General features: G+C 43.4%; 1 protein-coding gene across 1 annotated transcript in view; it reads left to right on the top strand.

Moving 5' to 3' along the window:
- Positions 1-25,322, top strand: part of DAB1 (DAB adaptor protein 1) — a 350,013-nt gene extending 324,691 nt beyond the window's left edge. Inside the window, exons 15-18 of the mRNA XM_029948917.1 lie at positions 5,640-6,188; positions 10,254-10,381; positions 10,698-10,796; positions 21,944-25,322. Of these exons, the coding sequence (XP_029804777.1) occupies positions 5,640-6,188; positions 10,254-10,381; positions 10,698-10,781 (761 nt within the window). The 3' untranslated portion in view covers positions 10,782-10,796; positions 21,944-25,322. The remainder of the gene's footprint in view (positions 1-5,639; positions 6,189-10,253; positions 10,382-10,697; positions 10,797-21,943) is intronic.
- The last annotated feature ends 1,595 nt before the right edge of the window (positions 25,323-26,917 follow it).

Below are 26,917 nucleotides of genomic sequence, written 5' to 3' on the forward strand. Positions count from 1 at the left end.
CACGTTCAGTTTCTACAGCTGCTAGAATAGAATAGAATGTAAAGTTGATAGAGTACATCCCAATTTTCAATTTTTAGAATATAAATGCAAAATTGATTTTAACTAGCACACTTCCTGAAGTGCCTGCTTCTACTTCAGATATGCTGAAGAACAAAATTAGACTTCATTGGGTGGCCACTATCAGCCTTTTCCTCCTTTAGCCAGCCCTCCAAATCTCTGCAGACATTGGGTCTCCATCTGTTCGTCACTCACTGTCCAGCCAGTGATAGGGAGCTGGGGACATGGGCCATGGTGTGCAGGACAACAGACAAGCTGCTGGAGGATTTTGCATCCGATGGGCTGCGTTTGAATCTTGGCTCATCTATTTACATATGTGGTAGACTCCTGAGCAAATTACTGAATGTGTCAGAGTCAGAGTTTCTTCATCTTTATGCCTAAATGAAAATAATACTTAACAGCATCATGAGAATTAAGTGAGAAAATACAGTTGAGCACCTTGAAACTTGCTGAACTCCTATAGATGCTTCGTGTGGGAAGTGCAGCTGTTTTTGCTATTACTCCTCCTCCTCCTCCTCCTCCTCCTCCTCCTCCTCCTCCTCCTCTTATTTCTAAAGCAGAAGAAAATGTCTTGTCCTACCCATATTTTTTATTTACCTTTTTGGAATATTTAGAAAACCATCTATGTAATAACTTTAGGTCTTTGGCCTCCTCGTGTGCATGGCAGAGCTGGCCTGGGGGCTCAGAGAACATAGTGTGTATGGATACTTGGTGTCTGCCACTAGCCAGCTGTGGAGTACTCCGCTCAATCTCTTCTGAGCCTCAGGGAACTTATCTGTGTAATGGGGATGGTAATTCCATCTTACAGAGCCGGATGACGATTACATGAGTTGAGACCTGTAGTAGAACATTTAAAACCCTGCGTGGCAGCGTTGACGTGAGTCAGCAGTCAGCAGGTGTTGGCCAGCCTGTCCGTTAGGAGCCCCGGCTCTGTGTCCATGCTCTGTGACAGCTGCCTCAAGCCCTCCCCACAGCACGCTGCAGTTTTCCTGTGTGCAGGGTAAGCAGTACTGAAAACGGCTGTACCAGAGGCTTGTTGCTAGGATCCGTAAGCTCCATGAAGGCAAGGTTTGTTTTTTTTTTAACTGTTTTGTTCTTCACTGCATCTCCAGAGACCGAACAGTGCTTAGCATCCAATAGGGCTATTTTTGAATGAATGAATGAATGAACGAACGAACGAATGAATGATTGGGATAATGTAAATAAGCATTATCATACAAGTTCTGCATAAATGTTGAGGGAAGCCCTTAGTTTTCGGTATTTTTCCCATATTTTAGTCTGCTTTTTTTTTTTTCACCCAAATAATGAGGTATCCCCAGGTGCGAGCATCTGGTTGTAAACTGCAATTTTCAACACTTCTTAAAAATCTAACCGCAAGGCAGTAATGCAGGTGTTTCCTTTCGTTTCACAGTAAGGAGATTTATGATTGATCTGAACTCCATGGCATAAACAGATGCTCCATGGCACCGCCTCCCTCCACTGTCGAACATTAACAAATAAATGTTCCCAAGCAGTTAAGTGGCTGCGGTGGCAGACCCCAAGTGGTTTCCCACGTCCAGTGCTACCACAGTCCTGCTACCAAGGTGTGCCATGGACATGCACAATGCCACGGGGCCTGAGAGCCTCAGCTCACTGGTTTGGGGAGAGTCCAGGCTGCAGAGACCCCCCCCCAGGAAAAGAGTGAGACCTGAAAGCTCCCAAACATGATACCCAATTACCCCGTGCTCCTTTTTTTTCTTTTGAATATTGTACTTTAGTCTGAAGCAGATGGCATGAAGCCAGAGAGACATGCTAATAGCTCTCTCCAGAAAAGTGTGCACAGCCCATCTGTTGGTTCGTTGGAAAAAAAAAAAGACAGAGGGAAAGAAAAACCTGCTACCAACAGTAGAATCATCAGAGATCACAGTACTTACGGATCTGGGAGTTTAATTGTATGCTCGGAAAAACGCCGTGGAGACCTTTATTCCACTGTAACTCATTCACCTTAATAGAGAGACTTGCTCCAGTCTGTAGCATTTATGGGGCCACCATCATGTGCCCAAAACTGTGGGAGACAGAGAGGAGATGGAGAGAGAAAATAAAGGGTTCCTACTAGCAGGTGGTTTCTTGTCTAATGAGGGAAGACAGAATAACTGGACAGTCACAACACAGTGTGACAAGTGCCTTAACAGAGACGAGCACTGGGGACTGCAGAAGCCCAGAGAAGGATAACCAGCTGACTCCTGAGGCAGGGGAAGCACCCAGCACAGGTGATGCTGAGCTGATTCTGAGGCAGCACCTAAGGAGTAACCGCTTGAAGGAAGGGGTGGCTTTCTGGCCAGAAGCACCCGCAGAGATGGGAGAGAACTGGTGGACTTCTGTTTCCAGCTGCTGTGGGGAAGGTACCAGTGAAAATGGGATGGAGAGGTGGGAAGGGACTGACCCCTAAAGGCTTCTAAGCCAAGCTCAGGCACCTGAACCTTATACTCAAGACAATGAAGCACTGTATTTGTATTTTAGAACAGTTCTCCAGTGGCAGTGAGCGGGGCAGAGTGGAAGCAAAGTAAAAATAGCCTGGCTGGAGGCTGAAACCTTCCATCCCTTCATAAAAATGGGCACAAGTGGCACCTGTTCGGTGGCTCAGTTGGTTAAGCGTCTGACTTTGGTTCAGGTCATGGTCTCATGGTTTGTGAGTTTGAGCCCCACATTAAGCTCTCTGCTGTCAGTACAGAGCCCACCTGAGATCCTCTATCCACCTTTCTCTCTCTCTCTCTCTCCCAAAAAATAAACAAACATTTAAAACTAAATGGGCGTCACGATTGAGGGAGTTGAAAGATCCAGGTCTCTACCCTGTCAGATCCAGCGCCCCCTTTTGATGACAATATTTGTAATGTCACCTTTAAATTCTTGAGATTCATAGATAATATAATTTATCTATACATTTTTAAAACTCAATATAATACCTGTATTATAAGGAGGAACCTTTCTAAAGCTAATTTATAATAAAAAGATACATCATTGAATACGCAAAATGCCCAGGTACAAGCACCCTAGACATCCCACTAGGTGCTCTGGAGTGCATACCTAGAAAGACAGTCACTGTAGGATCAGACAGATGCACAGACGTGGTATTGTCTTAAACACCATGGCAGGACCATAGCTTTCCCAAATGGTGAGCAACTCTTAACAGTGTTTCAAACAAAACAGAATATAGTCTACCCTCAGAACATCCTCTTGTTACATTCCTGGAAAACTGAGGGTATGAAAACTATGCAAAGAAACTTTGAATTTGTATGGAATTGAAAGTCCAGCCCATACTCAATCAAAAGACACACTACTGGGTAACTGTTGAGCCCGTTGGTCTCAGACGCCATAGGGTATCTGTATCCGTGCTCACTGCTTCTTAAATACTGCTAGTGTCTCCTTCTAGCAAGTTATCCGGACAACCAGAACATGCCCCACTAATCTCCTGCTCATCCCCTAAGAGATGGCAGCACTCCCAGCTGAGAACTGCTGGGCCCCCCAAGGTAAATCAGAAAATAAGAAAAGCAGTGGCAGAATTCTTAGTCTGTTGGTGGGCTCAAGCCAGGGCCTTATTATGTGATAAGTGAGGTGAAAGTCAACGTAAGCAACTGTCAGGTTTGGAATGTCCACATCGGTGCCTCTTCACCCCTCTTCATTCGGTGTACTAGGGCTCAGGTGTTCTCAAAAGGATATTGTCTATTGTGCCTCTTGATGCCCCATAAAGGCTTTTCACACTGCTGGACAAATCAGCAAGAAGCCTATGTGTCCTGTCTCTGACTCTCTGGAACATCCTCTCCTTGCAAGGAAATGGCTAGATTTTCAATGTTGTCCACATTCCTTACCTGTCCATTGAAGGGCAGGGGCTCTGAGGCTGGAGCATGAGTGAGGCGCTCTGCACATGATTTCTTTGGGCTCCCCAGAGTCACTGACATCACCCATGACCCAACCAGCACCATAGGGCTTGCCTTCCCTTTGGAAATTTCTAGGATACCCTATACCCACTCCTTCCTTGGCCTCACTGCTGCACACTAGGCAAACTCCTCCTGACAGCCATGAAAAGACTGGTTTTGACAAGTCATGCCAAGTCTGCTTCTCTGTCTTCTACTCCGCTTGGCCTGGTCATCTGTCTCCTGCACATGCACAGGGCCCCTGGGTCCCCTGAGAAGGGCAGGGACCACTGGAAGCACGTGGGAGTTTCTCTGGGCCCACCCACACTTTGCTGAAACACCGGGTATCTGTATCAGGTGTACTGACTCTGTGAAGATCTGAAATTGGCCTTGGCCATCTGGGTGGGGCAGTGTGGTACAGAGGGAAGAAAACTAGCTTTGGGGATGGATGACTTCAGTTCAGATCCCAATCCCACTGAATGCTGGCTGTGTGCCCCCAAGCACAGTACTTTCCCTCTCTGAGCACCAATTTCCTTATCCCTAAAATAGATACCTCCCTGCAGGGATTTTGTGAAGATGTAAAGCATTTCATGCTGTACCTTGAATGTTATAGGCATTTCATAGATGAAAGTGATTTGTGTTACTGTTGTTAATGTGAAAAATGTCACTTTTGCTCTTTTTAAAATGGTTATTATATCTCACCTGAAAGGCATTAGTACAGCCAACAGTTCTCAGGGTAGTTTATGTGAGTAGACCCCCTGGAGTTTTGCAGTACCCAACATATGCCACTGTATGGGGTGCTCCCCAGTAGACAGTCACCTAACACTGGCATCATTATAGTAAATACAGAAATAATGTATAATAATACCTGTAGCTACCATTCATCGCATGGCTGCTATATATCAAGCAAGGTATTAAGTACTTTAAAGGCTTTGTCTGATTCAAATCCTACCAATTGCTAACATTTACTGAAAGCTCACTCTGTGTCAGGTGCAGCACTTCACCTCAAATACATCCTCTCCATTTATCTGTAAACCACGCCTGTGTTACAGAAGGTATTTAATGCCCCTATTTCAGATGAGGAGACAGAGCTCTAGAGAGCTTGTGAGCTCTCCCTAAATTGCAGAGACGAGAAGTGGCAGCCCGAGTTTTCACCTATGCCTTACAAACCCCGACACTCTGGTCCTTCTTCCCTTGGCACATGGCTTCGATGCTTGGAAGGAAGATCTTACTACCTGGCTTTCCAACAAGGAGCCTGACTTTAGCTTAGAGAACCGGAGTGATTGGGAATGCCCCAGGCCCAGTAAGAAGGGGAGGCAAGGCTCAAACCCTGCTGTGCCTGATTTCCAGTCCTCTGCCTTTTCCTCGGTGAGACACCGGCTCTGCAGGCTCTGGTGTCAAAAACCTTTAACAATTATAGCAGTATTATCATTATCCCCAGATGTCAGCCTGGCCTGCTCCCTCACTGCATTCTGGTGTCCACTTAGAAATCACCTCCTCAGAGAGGTTTCCCATGACCATTGCTGTAGAAGGAGCACTCCCTGAGAGCAGGGACTTCTGTCTCACTCATCTTTGTGTCCTCAGTCCCTAGCACATAGCCTGACTAGTTGCTCAGTTATCTTTCTGCTTATCCCTTGAGTCCATGAATTGTTCTTTCCCAGGGTGCTTGACTGTTCCTGTTCGCCCTTCCAGGTTATGTTGCAATGGGCGCCGTCCTCCCATCCTTCTGGGGCCAGCAGCCCCTCGTCCAACAGCAGATCGCCATGGGTGCCCAGCCACCAGTCGCTCAGGTGATGCCGGGGGCTCAGCCCATCGCATGGGGCCAGCCGGGTCTCTTCCCTGCCACTCAGCAGCCCTGGCCAACTGTGGCCGGGCAGTTTCCGCCAGCCGCCTTCATGCCCACACAAACTGTTATGCCTTTGCCAGCCGCCATGTTCCAAGGTCCCCTCACCCCACTTGCGACCGTCCCAACCACGGGTGACTCCACCAGGTCAAGTCCACAGACCGAGAAGCCCAGGCAGAAAATGGGGAAAGAAATGTTTAAAGATTTCCAGATGGCCCAGCCTCCACCCGTGCCCTCCCGCAAACCCGACCAACCCTCCCTCACCTGTACCTCAGAGGCCTTCTCCAGTTACTTCAACAAAGTCGGGGTGGCACAGGATACAGATGACTGTGATGACTTTGACATCTCCCAGTTGAATTTGACCCCTGTGACTTCTACTACGCCATCAACCAACTCACGTGAGTGCCCTTCTTTGGAGATATGAACCCAATGAGAGCGATGCCTTGATTCTGGAGTCAGAGAACTCCTCTTGGTTCACATGCAGGAGGCTTCTTTGTTTATATTACTACTACTACTACTACTACTAATAGTAGCTACCAACTATGAGGTACCAATTATAAGATACATACATACTTTGTATGCATTATTTTGATGACTTTTATACTCATAACTGCTTACTACAGGTTTTGTTAGACCTGTTTGTCCAATAATGAAAGTGAAGTTCAAAGACAGGAGAGTAGGCAGAAGGGTAGCATCGACTACAAACCTGTTGCTTTTCCACATGTCACTCTGCTGCTCACATTTTTGTTTATTCGCTCGCATTCGTTCATTCGTGATCCCTGTTTATGACACATCGATTCCTGAAATGAAAATGCAGGGTGAATGTCAACCGCAAAAGTTTGGAGAACAGTGATAAAAAATTAGAATAGAAAATTAAGATCAAGAGAAAACCTAGGGGAGAGAAAGAGCATCTGCAAGGTCTCATCCAACTAGTATAGGAGAAACAAGATTTGGGCTTAAGGCTCTGGGTAGGGAAAAAGAAAAAAATGATAGTGTGGCAGAAAGCTCTAGTCTGGGAACCAAAGAGTGGGTTGGTCATTTTGTATTTTTGTGCCTGTGGGCAAGTCATTTTATGTCTTGTGAACCTCATTTTCCTTGTTTCTCTTAGGCTAAGGGATATTAAAAGGACTCAGTGCTCCAGGAACTGAAACATTGTATACCTCATAGAGTTTAAAGTCTTCTTACCACTGTTGTTACATATTGAGTGGTTTTGTGCAGAATCTTGACCAGGGTTCCAACCTTGGCTCTTCTACCATAAGCTGCGTCTTTGGGCAAACGGATGGCTTTTCTTCCTCACCTCAGCTGTATCATGGGTAAAATATGTGGGTTGGCTTAGATGAGCCATGCGCCTCCTAGTTCAGGCACTCAGTGATTCTGTCCCAGCTCAGTTTTCTGCTGCAAGCATCCAGAAAACCACGACCATGCAGCCAGTCAGAACCCAGGCACACTTGAGCATGGATATGCTTGGTCAACACCATTCAGAGAGGTGTCTGGCGATTCAGCTCGTGCCTTGACAGTTGCTAAGGGAAAAGAAAAGTCTCATAGAACAAGGGGTTTGGTGTTTTTATTACTGTCACAGATGATATAGGTCACTCCTTGGCCAATATCATGAATTGTCAAAAAAAAAAATCTAATGTTAACATAATTAGGTAGTATAATTTCAGCCAGGTTCAGAAGACTGTTCTGAAAAGGAATGCCTTCTATGCATATAAACAACACACTTCCACTCAGGCCATATGATCTCCTTAGCAGGGGCATCACTGTAAACTCTAACTCATAGGGTTTCAATGAAGAATAATGAATAGAAAATGAAATGGTCAAAGAATGAGAGCCGTGCATAAGTAAGCAGGCATCTCTTGATGAGAGCCATTGCTCTCTTTCAATGGGCTTGTGTACCAGCAAAAAATAAGTTTCAGTTCTTTGAGGACAGGAAATGTGTCCTAATCATCCGTACATGTCTCATAATGCTAGCATAGCATCTAGCCCATGGGAGACATCTACCCCATGGGAAAGGTCATAGAGATTGAAATGAACAAAAAACAAAGGCCACTCATTGACTGTTGTGTTTTAGAGCAAGGTGCTGCAACCATGGCTCTGTTAGTATTTTGGGGCAGATAATTCTGTGTTGTGGGGTCTGTACTGTGCTCGAAGCACATTTAGCTATATCCCTGCCCTCCACCCTTTAGATTCCAGAAGCACCCATCTCCCCCCACCCCCAGTCGTCACAGTCAAAAATGACCTGACATATCATCAAATATCCTTCAGGATTTAAACTGTCCCGAATTTAGAACCACTCTCATAGATTATCGAGGTATTCTAGAAAACTTCCAAAGGCTAAGACACATCAATAAATGCCTAATTATGTTTCCAATTAAGTTCATCTGGTGAATGGGAGCAGTCTACCCCTCAGCCGCTCAGCCTGGGTTCCCAGCCTTTAGTAAGCAGTAGGCCACTTCAACACAATTCAGAAACCAGTTACACTCACATTTATTAAACAGCTCTCACACATCAGGGTGTTTCCAGATTGCTTATCTCACTTAAGCCCACTAGAACTAGTGTGTTCCATAAACATCTCACAAAACAAAACAGATTTCCTTTTAAATTAAAAAAATATATATATATATATAATGTTTTATTCCAAAGAAGAGAGAAGCCAGTCTTTATATCCACTTATCCAGAAGCATCACCTTCAGAATGTTTCGAGTGGAGGATCAGTCGGACGGAAAGTAAACCTTGACTAGAGATAGAGCACACAGTCTGACTTCAGCTCAGGTCATAACCTGGTCATTTGTGAGTTCAGGTTTTGCGTCGGGCTCTGCTTACAGCTCAGAGCCTGGAGTCTGCTTTGGATTCTGTGTCTCCCTCTCTCTGACCTGCCCCCATTCACGCTCTGTCTCTTTCTCTTAAAATAAAACAAACATTAAAAAGGAAAGAAAGAAATAGAGCACACAGTTTACTGGACAGTGTAGACTGGACAGTGTAGACCGACCTGTATGAAATCCCAGCACTTCTATTTCATGGCTCTGTTAACCCTGAGAAAGTCACTTCCCCTCTCTGAGCTGAAGTTTCTTCATAAGAAAAGAACAGTCAATACAACAGCAGTTTGCAGCATTCACATTAGAGAACACCGTGAACACAAAATGCCCAGCACAGTGCCCAGCTTGCTGGCCCAGAATATATAGCATCATTATTCTAAATATAGACCCATCAAGGCAAAAGGTACTCACCAAGTTTTAGAATCACTTACTATTTGATAAGCAGCCAGATTTTGTCAATTCTGGGCAGTTTGGCAGGGAGGCCTTATCAGTGGCGCTTGGATTTAGCTACTAAATCAAGCCATCCTACCTCCTTACTTGGGGCTGAGCCAGTGACTAGTGTTTTCAATGCCAAATTAGAAATCATTGAAAAAAGAATAGCTTCAAATGGCATATTTGCTGTAGCCTCTGGAACAAGTGAGATGAGGACCATGTGGGAAGGCCGGGACAGAAGATGCAGATCCTTATGCAAAATGAGAAATAGTGCCGGTTGCCAACTTGCCACCAGCCACATCCATTTTCCCACATCACTGAGGCTCTCTTCATTCAACACATGTTCAAATACCTGTCACATGTAAGGGTCTCCCACTCACCACCTATGTGGCCTTGAGCAATTTAGCAACTTCACTTCCCTTGTCTGTAAAATTGGGGTAATTCCGACCTCAAAGAGGCTTCGTGAGGGTTGGAGATACTGTCTGTGAAGCTTCTGACAGCATCTGTCACATAGAGGTCACTCAGTACATGCCCATCACCATCCTCTGGTCTGTTTATTCTTACTGAAATAAATGCATGATGTTAAAAAAGAGAGAAGAGGGGCGCCTGGGTGGCTCAGTCGGTTAAGCCTCCGACTTCGGCCCAGGTCAGATCTCACGTTCGTGGGTTCGAGCCCTGCATCAGGCTGACAGCTAGCTCAGGGCCTGGAGCCTGCTTCCAGTTCTGTGTCTCCTTCTTTCTCTGCCCCTCCCCCTCTCATGTTCTGTCTCTCTCTGTATCAAAAGTCAATAAAACATTTTTTAAAAAGTTTAAAAAAAAAAGAAAGAAGAAAGAAAAATTTGTTCTTTGGTTCTCAACTAGAGTGTGTAGAAATGCTGAGTGTCTGAGCCAGTAGGTCTGGGGTGGGGGGGCCAAGAATGTGCATTTCTGGCAAGTTCCCAGAAGTGCCAGTGCAGCTGAGCCAGGGACCATTCCTTGAGGCTCACTCCAAGACCCACCCATATGCACCTGCTCCTTCCTGATCACCAGGTGTGTGAGTGGGACAGGATGAATATGTAGAGAGGAGACCTTCAGCTGTCCAGCTGACCTGACTTAGGTTAGAAAGCAGAGTGTTGGATTTGTCGTAAAACCAGCTCCCTGAGGTCTCTGTGGGATGTAAATGGTCACAGCCAGATGTTTAATGATGTTCCCTCTCTGTGCGTGGTCTCTGTGTAGCTCCAACCCCAGCCCCTAGACAGAGCTCTCCAGCCAAATCCTCTGCATCCCACGCCAGCGATCCGACCGCCGATGACATCTTTGAGGAAGGCTTTGAAAGTCCCAGCAAAAGCGAAGAGCAAGAAGCCGTAAGTGACCAACTTGTTCTTTCTAGTTTTGTTGTTCCTTAAGACTAAGTGGGTGAGGAACCCTGCATAGACTCTCAAGTTCTAGGCGGGGTGCTAGAGGGGCTTTCTTTCATGTTCAGATGAGCAGCTCAAAACCGTGTTCCTTTCATGAAGTCCTTCCCATGAGGCCCGAGTTTGTGGGTCTGGCACCCTCTAACTATACTTGTGCCTCCTTGAAAATATCTGATTATTTGTGTGCATGAAAATTTGCCCAGCTGTCTAATGCCTTCAGTTGTTGAAAAGGAAAAAAAAAAAGTGTTATCTTCTTGTGTTCTAGCCTGATGGATCACAGGCCTCATCCAACAGTGATCCATTTGGGGAGCCCAGTGGTGATAATATAAGTCCACAGGCCGGTAGCTAGATAGCACAGGTCTGGGTAGGTATCTGTTGTTTTTTATCTCCTTCACCCGTAAGCTATCGGCTTTCCCTTTTGCTTGTTCTTCATTTCTGAAGTCCCATCCCTGATGTTTGTCCCATCTCTCCTTGCCTGAATGTATTTCTGATGCTTGCCCCATCTCTCCTTGCCTGAGTGTATTTCTGATGTTTGTCTCGTCTCTCTCCTTGCCTGAGTGTATTACTGATGCTTGCCCCATTTCCCCTTGCTTGGTGTCTATTTGCCATCTTGTTTCTCCTCATGGATGCATGACCTTTGAAAAATACTGCTAGGTAGGGCTGAGGAGTGGGTGTTGGTCCCGTTCTTTTATTAATGATATGTTCTGAGTGGATGGTGGTGATAGAATGAGGCATGGTCAATATTACTTAAAGCATATTCAGTTTCTGAAAGCATCAACATTCCAAGATGGACTCATCCCACCCGCCCTGGTAATTTCTCACTGCAGTGGGATCCAAAGACTTTAATCTTTAAAGCAAAGTGTCCCTACATCTGCCTGTACTCCACAGACCTAAATGAGTCACCAACCAAACATCCCATGAAGCCAGGCTAAGAAGCGAGACCAAGCCATGCTTGGAATGAGATTGATAGAGATGTAAGCTCACAGTCACCCATTCAGTGTAGCCAGAAGGGACCCCCTCACCCCTACTAACGTAAAGGTGAAATTCAAAGTCCAAAGACACGTAGCATTCGCTTGAGGTGCTGCTGTTTGCACCTGTGCTACAGCATATGGTTTGCCACTGAACCTCTTCAGATTCCATCAGCAGCTACTTTGAGAGAAGTGTACTTACATTTACTAGAAGTAGCTTCTGGCACTTGAATTTCAATACATCTGATTTGATCCAAAGAAAGAAGAGCTGATGAAGCAAACCTTCTTGGGAGACAGAAGTACACCTCGTTGCCCAGACGTGGTTTCTAAGGTCACTTCTTGACAAATGTGTTCAATTTTCAGATACTTTCCTAGTTTTCCATAAATGTGTAGGACTGCAAGGCTGTACCCACAGAGCTGCTTCTTTTAGTCATGAACAGTGTGGTCAGAACCATTAAAATGGTAAATCGTTTTCACCATTCATAACTGGATGCTGAGGCTTGAAATCCTTCTCAGTTCACATGTAAGTTATTTTGACAGTTATTGAAAGCTAATACAGTGTTTGGAAAGTGCATTTTGTTAGTAGATTTTATGACTAAAGAACTCAACATGCTGTATATTTTGCCACATTTCCTAGCAGTACAGTGGCATCTAATAACATATATGCCATGCAAAATACCCATCTAAAAATTCAGTCTTGCAAGGTTCTTTGGGAAGCTGGTGAGTTTAAAGCAAAGTCAATGTCCCAGGAAAGAAGAGAGCTGAGGATTATGGGTGAATGCCTCGGAAAGACTCCCCAAGAGGTTTTCTACCCCCTTGTATATGTTTTATTTCACGTGCTCAACCTTGTCTTGAAAATTTTGATGAATGAGCCAGAGGTGACAAGAGCCATTCATCAGTATAACAGCTAACATCATCCTAAAATTGAAGTTCTTCTAGAAAACAAAGATGACTTACACCATTTGCAGATCAATGTATCAAATGCTCATCTTCATGAGCCTGCTCAGCTTGAGACAATCAAACAAGCTGAACCGTGTCTTGGGGCTTTAGTCTATCCCATGTTTGATGCTCCATCCAAACCCCAAGCCATGGCTGAGTTGTAAATGGACGGAGCATGGGATAGCAGAAAGAGCTCAGAATTTGGAACTTGAATTCAAATTCTAGCCCAAGCTACTTAGTAGCAGGAAATCTTGGGCAAGAACCATAATTCTTTGGAGTCTTGGTTTCTTCATCTGCTAGAAGGGGCTTATATTATTGAGTAGGTTAACTGAGATAGTATTTCAGCCTCTAGTATGGAGACAGACATTAGTACTCAGCTCAAAACTCAGCTTAAAACTCTGGGCTCTGGAGCAAGATTAAGTTTAGAATTATTTCTAAGTTATGAAATTTCATAATAATTCTCTACCTTATTTTTTAAAATAAGGATAAAAATATTGTTTTCCTCAAAGGGTTGTTGTTTGAGTGAGATGAGGTGAGCTATGTGGAGCTCCTGGCACAGCGTCTGACACACAGAAAACAACCCATAGCTCTCATCACCATCCCTCATCATATGTGCTCAATAAATGTTCCCCAGTACCTTAGTTTTTACACAATATGCTCTCATATTGAATAAATTATACCATAAGGACCCAGGCCATTGGCTGGGAAGTTTTACTATGTACTTCCTGTCTTCAGATAATTAATTTTCAATATGCCTCAAAGCCATTTTTGGGAAAAAAAAATAGAAACAGGAAAATGCAATTTCTTAGCTCTCTGGCTTGCCCAGTCCCATAATCAGAATGATGCCAGCCAGCTAGGGGCTCACAAGACACCTCTCACTTCCAAAAAATGTGCAGTCTTAGATTCACACATAAATTATAACAAATATATCCCAACCCCTGAAGGACTGGACTGTAATCTTCAATGAAACCGTTTTCTCCCTTTGAACACTTCGCTTGGCATTATCACAATTGCCTGTTGAGAGTCCCAAGCCAAGAGGCCGATGCCAGTCTTGCAGACATCTCCCCCAAGACGCCCACAGGAGAAGTCCACACGAGCCTTTCTGGGTCCCTCCACCAACAGCAACACAAGCCATATTTTATCTTTCTGCTCTGTTACATCTATTTATCCACCCAACTAGAAATCTCCTGACTGCAGTCTCTTAGTGCCTTTCCAGACATCTGGAGAAGGGACACTAGGAAGAGAAAGTTACAGCCATGGCTCTCTTTTCTCCTCTGTCTTTGTACAGCTGGAAAGCATGAGTCTTGTTCTTTTTATCCTCCTTGCATTTTATCTCCAGCTGCTTTTGATTAGAAATACCCACACCATTCTTGGTAGGTGGGGGTAACATCTGTTAATAAGTGACAGCCGTATCACACGGTCACACCCTAGTAAGAGGGAACAGACGGACTCAGTCCTCACAGGCGGAAGCTTAAGTACCAATCTCAACTAGCATTTCTGTTTTAGCAATAAAAGGAAATATCTTCAATTATTTCACTTTTCCCCTTACCCTTCCGTCTGGGAGAATCACGTGTCTTTGAAAGACTGGGTCAACAAAGGCAAAAAAAAAAAAAAAGAACCTAAATAATATTGTAATGGCTAGTGTGGGAATGGCAGGCAATTTATACATCACTGATATGTTGCTGGAGCAATTTTAAGGGCGAAATGTTAGTTTTTGAGGAGATGAAGGAAAAATGAAAACATGTATTTGGTTAAATTGCTAAGTAAATAAACTGCCTATCAGACGTTCCCAGCTGTCAAGGTAAAGCAGCATCTGTAACAGTGGGGAATTGTTTGGTCTGTCTCCCTTCGTAACAATAGATATTGCCATAAATAATAAGTCGTTGTCACGTTTTTAATACTGATCTTCGTAGTGGGAATCCAAGACATATAAAATGTTACCTGACGGATTTCTAGTGTTCAAGGGAAAAGAAAGCAGAACTTCAGATGCTTTTGGTGGAAGAATCTTTAAAAAAAAAAAAAATCTTTGTAAAAAAGAAAGGAAGAAGTACATAGAGTCAGGGACTTAGGTCTGGATTCTGGTTTCAAAGGAGGTGACCTTAGGCAAGTGCGTAACCCCTTTGTACTCTGGTCCCTCACATGAATAAATATGGATAATTAGTTACAACATCTCCTTCCCCGGCTTCCCCAGAGTCAGTAATCTTATCACCATGAAAGTGCTTTGTCACCTTGTAAGTGAAATACATGTATTTGGAATGATTGTTATTATTCTGCTTTTAAATCCAATGAAACAACAGCCTTAAACCAAAGAACCATATAAAACATAAAATAATCTGTCCATTTCTTGGACATTAACAGTCAGAGGCAAGTCCAACCCCAAGGTATTGGACTCATGCGTCCAAAGATGGGAGGGGCCCTGCTGAGGGTCATGTCGGCCAGGGTGGAAAGATGGGATGGGTGCCCAGAAATATTTAAGAGAAATCGAGAGACCATTAAGACTGAAGGGAGATGGGAGGTGAGAACAAGAACACAGCCAAGGACAACCCCCATGTTCCTGATTTGGGGAGCTAGGCGGTGCCAGTCACTGTGTTAAGGAACACAGGACAGCATAGTTGAGCAGAGACAGGGTGGGTTTACTCTCAAGTTCAACTTGAGATGCCCATGAGACAGTCAAGTAGAGATGCAGGAGGCTGCTGGATTCAAGAATCTGCAGGTCAAAAGAGAAAAACAGACCACACAGCAAGATTTCAGTATGGGTCCCAGCCATTAGAGTAGTGGGCACAAGTAGAATATTTGATCATTTAGACCAGAAGTCAGCAAACTCTTTCTAAACAGTTATGCTTTGTGGGCAGGTCTGTGTCACAGTGAATCCATTCTACTCTGAGAGAAAGAAAGCAACAAGAGATACTGCCTGAAGGAACGAATGTGGCTGAGTTCCAATAATATTTTATTTAAAATACTTTTTTAAATTAATTATTAAAAACAGGCAGCCACCCAAATTGGTTTGCTGACCTCTGATTTAGATCCCACTCACTGTTTCTAGAATCCCTCTGCAGAAGGTAATCACCATGCCTTTCATTTATTACTAATAATAAAATCTGTTGTAAAATTACTAATGTGGTTATAACCATTTCATAAATATCACCTAATTTAATCCTTATGGGAACCCTCTTAAGTATTTTTATTATTCCCATTTCACAGTCGTGACAGGTAAGGTAGACAGGTTAATGGCTTGCTGAAATCACAGGACTCACACACAATGGGGCTAGGATTTGAATCTACATCTGGATTAAATAACTGGGGAGCTCTCAGCCACGCTAGGACCACATGAGGCTTAGCGGCTTCTCTTTGACTTGCCAGCTGCGTGACTTGGGTCAGATCGCTTCATTTCTGCCCTTTGGTCTTCTCTTCTGTAAAACGATTCCCATGTCCTTCCAGCTGACATTCTAGGACCTTATAACTTGCCTGGGTCACCCACTCAGGGCATGGAAGAGCCAGTCCTCAAACAAGATCTTCTAATAGGACCCCTTCCCCAGGCTGCCTTATTCCAACAAAGGACAGGACAGAAGCCCCTTAAATATGCTGACCTTATTAGGGTTCCTGGAGACTCTGAGCCCGAGATCCAATACCCTCTCCTGATGACCAGGAGTTTCCTCTGGACAGGAACGTCTGCTCATGGTTGGTGTTAACAACCTCAGCATCTTCATCTACTTTGTGACAAGGTCAAGAAAGATGATGTACTTGTGCAAAGCAGATAATTTGTGTCCATCATTGTTGGAGAAATGTAGAATTGGTCAAAATATTTCTGGACTACCTGCCCCCTGCCCCCGGGAACTCAGATTCTGCGTCTCTGGATTCACCAAGTGGGTTTCAGCATCCCAAGATCCCAGGAGGCAAGTGCATTTGGATAGTGTCAGTCTCTAAGGTATTTGTTTTAAATCCATACTGCATTTTAAAAAGTTTCCTATCCTGAAAGGCAGACATGCAGCCTGAAAGTGGTCAGAAAGCTTTGTGGGTTTTTATTTTCCTTTTTGTTCAAAGACTCCCAGCCTTTGTTAAATTATTTTATGTTATCTGAGCTCATTTGTTAGTTACTACAGTCCCTTGAGGTAGATGTTACACACCTCATTTTGTAGATGAAGAAACTGAGGCCCAGATAAAATGCCTCCCTAAGTTCATATAGGAAGTTAGGATAGCTGGGGTCTTTCGGGCTCTAAAACCCATGCATTTTTAATGATTCTCTTCATGTCTTCAGATAGGACTTTATTTATTTCAGCCTCATTTCCACTCCCTGGCTACCACCACCTTTTTCATTTGTAAAACCCCACTGAGCTGGGCCCCAGGGTTGAGGCTGGTGATTGCCTCAGCAGGGTGGTGCTACGGGGCTCAAGCTTTGGCTCACATCTGCTCCAGTCTGACCCCTGACTTGGCTAGGTGTTGATCTCACCCCCAGGCATAGACGGGCTCGACTGCCCGGTGTGCATTGACCTCTCCTCTGACACGACCTTTCTCAGCACGCACTGTCTTCTCTCCACTGATAATTTTTTCCAAGGGATGTATCTTTGGTAGATGTAGCTAAGGTTTCCAAAAACAAACATAATAAAAATTAAATGGGTGCAGAGGACTAAGCATAATTTAGGTGGCTTCAAAACAAGGCTCATCATAAGGCAAGATAGGAAACTTCAAGCCAAAATGGTAGGGCCAGCTGGGGGAAGTGAGGAAGTAGACACAGAAATGAGAGACCACACCCTGGGCTGCTCTCCTCTGTTCCTCATACTTCAGGAGAAACAACCCTCAAGTCTGGGGCCCGAGTTTCCCCCTGCAGGCGAGACGTGTCAGGCCATGGGCCATTCTTGCTTGGACCTTCTACAAGAGGGAGCCCGTGGTAGTGGACAGTGGGCATAAGGACACCTAAGTCCGTTTCCATGAAACTCTAGGAAAAGACAAATCTGTTGATAGTGGTCAAAATCAGATCAGTGGTGGCTGGCGCTGGGGTGAGAGGTCGACTGAGAAGGACACAGGGAAGGTTGTGGAACTTCTGTAGCTTGATTGTGGTGAGGAGGGCCAAACGGGAGGATATGTTTGTCTGGACTCCTCAAACTGTACAGTTAAAACGAGAACATTTCATTGTCTGCAAACTACATCTCAATGAAGTTGATTTTAAGATGAGAATAGGTGAATTCACAGAAATGGAGAGCAGATTAGAAGTTCCCAGCAGTTGGGGCTATGGGAGAATGGGGAGTTACTGCTTAATGGGTACAGTCTGTTTGGGGTGGTGACAGACTTGTGCAACATTGCGGGCATAATTAATGCCGCTGAATTGGACACTTAAAAATGATTCAAATGGCAAATGCTATGCTATACATATTTTATTGCAATTAAAATAAAGCTAAAAAACAAATTAACCAACCTGGTTATATCCCAGCTCTGCCCTGTGCTGACTGAGTGACCTTGGGCAAGTTACCAAGGTCTCCTCCTTGGCTTGCTTCTTCACTCTAAGTAGAGATAGGAATATGCAGGGTACAGCCTCACTGTGAAGCCCAAGTGAGATCATGTATATGTGAGCTAAGAAAGTCCTTATAGACTAAATGTTTCTGGAAACGTAAGCTCTTATTCCCCTAATTCTGTGATTCTCCGTGGCTGCTGTACATAAATACGTAATTCATACTGGGGATAGACTGCAAACGTGGAAGTGTCTTATCCATGGGGCCCTGTGCCCAGGTTCTATAGATTTAACACCACATTCTTTCTGCACAATTTCCCTGGACTAGTCTAGCACCATTATTAGATTTCCTAACAGAGCCGAGTTATAGTTGCTCCTGTGTGCTGTGAAGGAGAAGCCACCTACAAGTGATTGTGAGGCCTAAAACTACCTTCTGCAAAGGAGGGATAAAAATCACACACCCAGACATGAGGGACCTAACCTTTTTGGTATCGCCTATGTGTCAGGCTTTGTGCTAGGTAATCAATGTATGTTTTCTCCATCGATACTCACCACACCTCTCACAGAGAGGATTTCTAGGCTCATTTTACTAATGAAGGAACTGGAAATTAGAGGGGTAAAGTAACCTGCGCAGAGTCCTCCAGTCCTAGACCTCTGCTATGCCCTATATAGACCTCTGTCTGCATGGCATCATGTTACCTTTTAGTATGTTTTACACAGTGAGCTCCACCATGCCCAAATTCTGAGTGGGAGCAGAGTGACCCCTGTCACCTGCCGAGTCCAGGAAGTCTTTCTACTGGAACTGGATCTGAAAGTAGGAAGTCCCATTGGAGGACAAAGAGAGGCCCCAATGGCAGAAGAAACTGCCTGAGCAGAGTCTCAGAGAAGGGGAAATCCTGTCATGTGACCAGGGTGACCAGAAGAAGAGCAGAAGGTGGGGCATAGGAGAAAGAATGGAAATAGATGAGGCTGGACAAGAAGGTGGAGCCATATTGGAAGGGTGCCATCCTGAGAGGTTTGCATTTTCCTTGGGGTAACAAGGAGTCGGGAGGATTGTTTTGAGCAGAAGAATGGCATGACCAAATCCATTTCAGAAAGATCATTCTGGCAGAGGTATTAAGACATTTAAAAAAAAAAAAAACACATGATTTACGTGACCTGAAGGTTGGGTTCTGATTCACGATCTGGAAGGGGCATTTATTAGCTCTAATGGACTATGAGACAAATGGGTTCGTGTGCCCAGCAAAGAAGCTTTGACCCGCCCCTGTGGGTGATGGGGAGCCTTCGAAGGAGGGCAGGGATGTGGTCAAATCTACCAAAAAAACCCAAAAAATACCAACGATGTTCTATGTTAATGTATGATTCTATTTAGGCTTTTGGAATATTGAAAATAGCCTGAAGACTCCATCATGACCTTGCCAGAAGCCAGGTTGGAAATTTCTGGATCAAATGATTTCTTACTCCCCTCCAGCTCTGACAGTCTAAGATTCTGTAACAGGGAAGGTAAAGCTATTGCCAAAACGTATAATGCATCACAGTGTCACACTTTGGGATTATCTGCTGCTTGGGGTTTTCCACACCACTGCTCCCCTTCATTAGTGGGGATAATTGAGAGTTGACTGCAGTCCTTACCGCTGTTGTGATGGGTATTTGAAACTAAATTCCGGCAAGCAGGAGATGTGTGAATATTTATCTCAGCTGCAGAAAGTTAATGCAGTGTGGCATTAATTACCCTGTCTGAGCCTGCTGTCTTCTTCTGTTTTTAGGTGTCATTCTCCATTGAATAAATTAGTTTCCAAAATTAGAATAGAGCAAATTGTAGGGTGAGATCAAGGCGGCCTGGGTTCTTAGGGTATCCAAAAAGAAGAGTGGGCTGGGCAGTTCTACCCAGGAAAGATGAAGATCCATCCTATACCCCAGCATAGACAGAACAGGTTTTCCCCCCAGAACTTGTACTTAACTTAACTACTACTACCTTTGCTCCACCCAACCCACCCCCAAAACACAAGCACAGCAAAGTTACATGGTTAGCCTTGCAATAGGTATTGGAAACATTTCAAGGCATTGGTAGGGAAGAGATTAGGTGCATAACAAATCATCTTGCTATAGATTTTGCTAGATTAGATTTTGAGAGAACGAAACCAAACTGAGGTGTATTTAGGACAAAGTGACAGAACAGTGAAGAAAGTAGAAACTGTATCATAGTCATTCATTAATCCAGCAAATGTACTCATTGAGCACCTGCTGTGCTAGGTCCACACATGTAAAATAACAGGACTTGGCAAGCAGTAACCCAGAGGTAGGATATGGAATAATGGGTTTCCATGTTTTCTGTCATCAGACATTTGGGAGAAGGATTACACTTATTCTGTATGTTTTTAAGGGCAGTATCAAGCCCCATGTGTGGAAAGCATTGAGGGACAAATTGGCATCCTCTTCTGTTACTGAATAGGGGGTCTCAAAGGGTAGCCAGATGCTTTTCTCTGGAAGAATACAGACATAATGAGGTCCAGAAGAAGACATCTAAGAGTTGACAGCAGGAGTCCTGGATTCTGTTCAGGACATGGTTTCTAAGTAACCTTGTGATTCTGAGGAAACAAAAGCTCCCTTCTCTAAGCTTCACATTCTTCACCTGAAGATGATGAATCTGGACAAAATTATCTCCTAGTCCTTTCCCACTGTACAATAAAAGCAAGCAATATGATCTTTTAAATGCATGAGGTGCAGCACGATGACCTTGAGATCACCTCACTTCTCTGACCTTCAGCTTTTATCTGCAAAATGAGATGGAAAGAATAAAAGCCACTCCCAGGACTGTTAGGCAGATAAAATAAGACAGGAGGGTGCTGTGTAAGCCCTGAAGCACTGTACAACACTGCAGATTGAAGGATTGGTCTTTTCTTTCTTTCATGGCAATTGTTGTAGTAGCCTCAAAAAAGCACTGGACCCTCATGCTCCAGACTTCACTAGCTGTAGGAGCATGGAAAAATCGCTTCGCTTCTTTGTATGTGATTTCCCATTTGCAAAGGAGATAAAACATCTGCCTTATAAGACTGTTGTGATGAGTTAAAAAGACAACATACTTAAAGATACCTAGCATGATACCAGACACATAGCCAGGGCTCACAGGATATGGGTTCAATCTGATGATTTAAGAAAATAAGCAAATAGAAAGGATTTGTACTCACATGGCAATAGTCAGGCTAATATAGAAATATGATATAATTCAGATGTCACTGTTTCCTTTTAATTCTGGCACAGATATCCAAGAGTGACAGCAAAAGTTCACTTGTAAAGGAAGGGCCTATGTATGTCTAAGACCAGAGTCTTGATCTGATCTGCTTGGCCAGTGCACCTTGGTCCATCTCAACATGAAGTCAGAAGTAGTGTCAACAAGGCTAAACACCATTTCCAATATACCTTTGGACTGAAGGTTTGCCTTATCATATACTGGTAAAAATCTCTGTGGGTGTCTAGGACAGCCAGTTCCCTGGGTGTAGGCAAATGACTGGCCAACCCCAAAACAGGAGATTTAATGGAAAAAAGTCCCAGAAGCTCTTAACGAAGAGCTAAAGACATAATTGCTATTTCTCTTGCTCAAAAGTGTGCTCAGCTCTCCCTGCCTGCAGAAACTAAAGACAGTTTGAAATAGAATTTCAGTGGTTCCAAGTAGACATTCAGAAAACTATGTTGGAAAAATTTCCATTCATCTCGTGATGATTATTCCCATTTTCTGAAGACCTCTTACTGCCAAGCACTATGCTAAATGCTTTATATCTAGATTATCTCAAATTCTCTCAAGAACCCTGTAGGATAAACAGTATTATTACCATTTAATGGTTGGGGAAACTGAGGCTCAGAAAGGATAAGTATCTTGCCCACATCAGCTTGTCCAGCTCTCTCTGCTACAGCATCCTTTTCCCCTAACTGGGAAACCGGTTTCAGCTTGAAAACCAACAACAGACCTGGGTGAGTAGTTATTCTTAATGATTAAAAAAGTCATCAAAATGACATGCATCATGATCAGATAACCCAAAAATTACCTAAGGTCATCCATCATAAACTTTCATCTTTCTGTTCTAATCCCAACCCTCCTTCCCAAGCTGCCTCGGGAAACCTATCTGGAAAAGAGCAGGTCTCACTTTGTCCCTCTGTCCATAGGAGCTGGAGCCTCTCTATGCGCAGATCAACAGACCTAAGAAATAGCATCGATGTGGGCTCATGGCAGGTGCTTCAAGACTGGCATGGAAATCGGCATCGTGACAGGCTCTCGTATTCTTTCACCTCACCTCATCCCACGAAGAAATTCCTGACTGCCCAGCATAACTCATTTGGAAGAGGGAACTCAGAGTTTTTGGCAACAATGGCAGATAACTATGGCAGCACAAAACACAAAAATCACAAAAGTATAAAAAATAATACCCAACATTAAATCACAAATCAAGCAAATGCTTACCCGACAAATAGTCTGAGCTCTATTAGCATGGGTTTAAGATGGCCCAGTACGCAAAATTATAATTCTTTTATTTCTCAAGCTGTTGACCACAGTAAAGACATCAAACATGGAGTTACAGGCCTCAGAGGATGACAGCAGGGTTGGCACTGACTTCTTTTAGAAGTGAGCAAGATGTCCTCGTGACGAAGTATCCTCATCCCTATGCCTTTAGACGTATGATGATGTCTTTTCATCATTCCACAGGGCCTGGTCTGCCATTTTGTCCCCTTTCCTTTGTCATGTTTAAAAATTAATGGGTGTAAAGATTTTTGTATTGCTTTTGACTTTTTCTAGATATGGATGAGGAAATCTAACTGGAAAAGAAAAGCCTCATATGAAATGAATTAACTTGAAAATCACAAGACAGATAAGTGGTTGATTATGATAAAGAATGTTGCCCAAACAACCCTTCAGCTCTTCTGCACCCTGGTGAAGACAGACAGCTTTTGGTTGGAATCTTCATTCTGTGAGTAGGAAAGGACATCGGATCCCATTGATGAGAAAGACAAAAAATGCATCTGATTTTCTAAGAAGCTCTAAACTCTAAGTACAATAAAATGATATTTTTTATTTTTCCGATATCTTGCTGCTGTGATGCTATGCAGACAAGTGTCTTCTCCACGTGCCATTTTCAAAGAAAAGTCATTTGCCAAATAATTCTGGTTCAATCCTGGTAATGTGGTTTCGGATCTTAAAACCGACTCTCTAATGGAACAATGGTGACATGAATATTCGGAGTAACAAACTGATTCCGGGATCACAATGATTCATCTCTATCTCTTTTTGTACATCAGAAAATTCAAATGGGATTTTTATTTTATAACTTAAAAAAAAAACCTTACCATTAAACTCTTTAAATATTTAAGGGAAATGGCTTTAAGGAGTTCTAATGAAAAAAATGCCAGTTGTTTTTTTTTGTAAATATAAATGTTAATGAAAATGCTTTTTAATAATGCCATCACACTGTAGAGAAGGTAGCAGATTGAGTGCAGGATGTGACTGATGGGTGGGTGGGGCTTCCTCTCCAGATGTTATTGTGGAGCAGATGGGAGAAAGCTGGGGTTCAGGGACAGCTGGCGGGAGCAGTAGGCCAGTCCGTAGCTAGTGAACAGGAAGGGAGCACGTGACCCCACCGTCCCTTCCAGCCTTTCCACAGGAGAACCCACCCTCGGTGGAAAAAACCCAAAAATGTTCACATTTTGAAGGCCTGTCCTTCTGATTCTGAAACTCCCTCCCATCTCTTCACTCCCACCCATCCCCTTAGAGATCATTGGACTGTTTGTATGTGAAACAGAAGAGTTTAGGCTTCCTTTTTTTTACATTGATGAGACAAAAAGTGCAGTGTTCGGTTCATACGTTTAGCACATGATTTTCATAAAGAATCTCTCTATTTTTGCCCTACAGAGAATTGTTCTACAGGTCAAGTGTGTTTTCCTGATGTTCCCATGCAGTGCCAGTATGTAGAATTTAGTGGTTTAACACTAAGGAGGAAACTTTAGAGGACCATGCTGTGAACTGGATTTGGGGTTAACTATCATTACTTGTTTTTGAAACTTGGAAAGTAGAATTCACATTGATACGATTGACTTCAATAGGCCTGTGGCCCTTGGTTCTTCACATCAACAGAAATGAGAGTGATTTGAGAGAAGGTAATACTTGGCTCACAAAGAGAAAATTGAAAATTAAGGTAATTGTTACTGCTCAAGGCCCAAATTTTGCACTGATTGGTCACTGGAACGTAACTTTCTCCCAGTTAGGTAAACTGACCAAATGTCTTTACAGAATATATGTCAATGTCATCCTATTGTGGAAGGTCCAGAGAACCAGAAAAATGAGAAGGGTCATTGACCCCCCCCCCCCCCCCCCCCCCGTAGCTGTCACCTATCGGTCCACATGATTTCTCCAGGAGTGCGCATCCATTTTATAATGAAAGAATCCTGTCACACGGAGGGGAAAATGGGAAAGGTGTGATAACCATGAGGGTCATCCTAAAACAAGTTCGATTCTGTTTTCTGGGGATTTGATACAATAGGTAGTTCCCATGCGGGAAATGGCTTAAATTGCTCCGTTGTCCGTGATTCTGATTCTAACAAGTGGTGCTATATCTTCTCCCTCCGCATGGCTGTCTGGAGTTCGCCCTGCAGTGCCACATCATTATATTGATGCTTTGGGTAGCTTGTGAGAAGCGTTCAAAGCAAACGCTGGCCAGTGTCTCCATGTCAGCTACACCTTCCAGAGTTCATTTCGTAGCAGGAAATGACAGCCCAGTGGACCTGTCATCATTCACTGAATGTGACCGAAAGTGTCACTGGCTCTGAACTTAACAAAGAGGCCCATGTGATGCATTACAGTGAGGGAAATAAAGTCAGGATTTTAAACTGCCATCTGTGTTGTCACTGGCAGAATTCTGATTTTTAACAAGCACTGGTTGGTGAGTTCGGAACCACCGTATCCTATCCCAAGACTACAGTGGAATTTCCAAATAAGAGCCGAGGAGCCAAAACCAAAAGGCCCTGGAGAGTCCGCCCAGTTCTGGTTAGACCAATGGAAAATCCGTGTGGAAAGCTGTTAATTCCTCATCCTCACTAGCACTAAATTTGTCACTTTAAATTTTGAAACCAGGGAAATGCCACCTGTCCTTCTGTCCCCGTGCCCCGTAGCTCTACGATCTTTCCGCGCCGCAAGACTTTTTTTATAGCCCGTCCTCATCCCAGTGTCTACTGAGACCCCATCCTGTCATGTACCGGGCACCTTCTTTTAAAAAAAAAATGTTTACTCTGTGGGTTTGGTTCATTTCAATTTCTGCGTTCTGACACATATTTTTTTAATAAAGATGAGAAAGAGAAAGTGACTGTTTCAGTACATTTCTAGACCTACTTTAACTTTACCTCAGATGACAGTTTGTTAACATATATGGACACATTATTTTTAACTTTATGTACAATACATTCAGCAACAGTGAAATTTTTAGAAATTTTCCATTAATTTCTGTAACACGCCATGTATAACTGTTAACAAATAAACATGTTTGAGAACAACAGCTTAGCCTGGTTTTATTCTACACGTTTCTACCGGATACGCAGGCAAAGGATTGGAAGACAAAACTGCTTCTAAGTGTCCATCTGAGCAGGGAAAGGCCTCCATTTTCCTGGCGGGAAGAGAAAGCAAGCTTCATTGAGGAGTTAGATCAGTACATCCTCACTTGCCTTCAGGCACTTGGATGCTTGGAGAAGCAGTCACAGTGAAGAAAGAAGACTATGTAGTCAGAAAAGACACACCCTGTGTAGAGGTGGCCTTTGGACTACATGTAGCGCTGGACTTCCCCAATTGGAAAAGACCCCACGACTAGGTCTCTGAGCTGTGCCTCACCCTTAAAAAAAAAAAAAAAAAGCCTGATAAACTCTTGGTTTGAAAACCAAGGTTTATCTCCACCTTCAAAGAGTTTGCATGGTCTGTATGAGGCTGTCTGCTTAAAGAGACCCAAAGAGGAAGCATTTATCTTCCTTCACATTCCCCCATGGACTCCACATCAAAAACCATGAGACAACGTAAGACAAAACTAGGGGTTGGAGCTGGCCCTTGGCTCGGATGTGCATTAAAGAACAGAAGATGTGTATGTGTGCATATGTGTATTGATGCATGTATATGTATGTACATGTGTATGTGTGTGAGATTCTTATTTCATTTTATAACTAAATTAGTTTGTCTAATAATCAGCCAGATTACAGATTGCAGTTAGAGCATCGACATGCCAAAAAAAAACACCTCTGTTTAGGAATGGGTATGTTAATGATTGAGGCACACATGCCCTCATGTGACCTCATTATACAGAAAGTATTAAACAGATGACATTGTCACACTGAAACAATGAGGGAATGAGCTTAAATTTCAACAAAATGTTTGGGGCAAAGAGAAGATACAACTTTCATACAGTAAGAAATGCTCACTCATGGATCAAATTGCTAGAAAATATTCCACCAGAGCTTGTGAATAACAACAGAGGCTCACAATTATGTGCCCAGTAGGTGCTATAAGCTTTTTGTCCATTGCCTTAGTTAGTTTCCTTAATAAATGGGTAATTATATTCCCCAACTTATAGATTAAAAGAGACACAGAGAGAGTGAATACCTTCCGCAGCCAGCAAATGGTTGAGATTTGACTTTGAGTCTTTACTCATAGTTGTTTTTAATTGTAAAAAGAAAAAAAAACTTTTTTTAAAAATAATTCTGTCTAAACTCATTGACAACATTGACTTTCTTTCCCGGGCTTCTAGCTGTTCTTTGGTAATAAGTTATATTTCTAAGTTCCTCCAGTTTAAAGTAAAAATAAAAATCCATTAGGTGTTGCCATCTTAAGTACGTTGCTGAATACATAGTTTCTTCTTTAATCAGCCCTCTTAAAAGGGTACATGTCTGAGAGGTAGAGAATGTACCTTTTCATGCAAATAGTTGAAGTTTGGCTGAACCCGAGCACTGGTGATTTACTTTTCCAGTCTAAATGCATCTTAAAGAAGTGACAAATTAAAAGGTGTCCTATTTAACTGCTAGGCGGATGCCAAAATAAATCAGGCAGACATATCTGCTTTCATTTTGTGCTTGAGAGCAAGCCCTTGTTGTTTTGACAGTAAATGTTTTTTTGTT

This window comes from Suricata suricatta, chromosome 8 (genome assembly GCF_006229205.1).
Source record: "Suricata suricatta isolate VVHF042 chromosome 8, meerkat_22Aug2017_6uvM2_HiC, whole genome shotgun sequence".
NCBI classification, from domain to species: Eukaryota; Metazoa; Chordata; class Mammalia; order Carnivora; family Herpestidae; genus Suricata; species Suricata suricatta.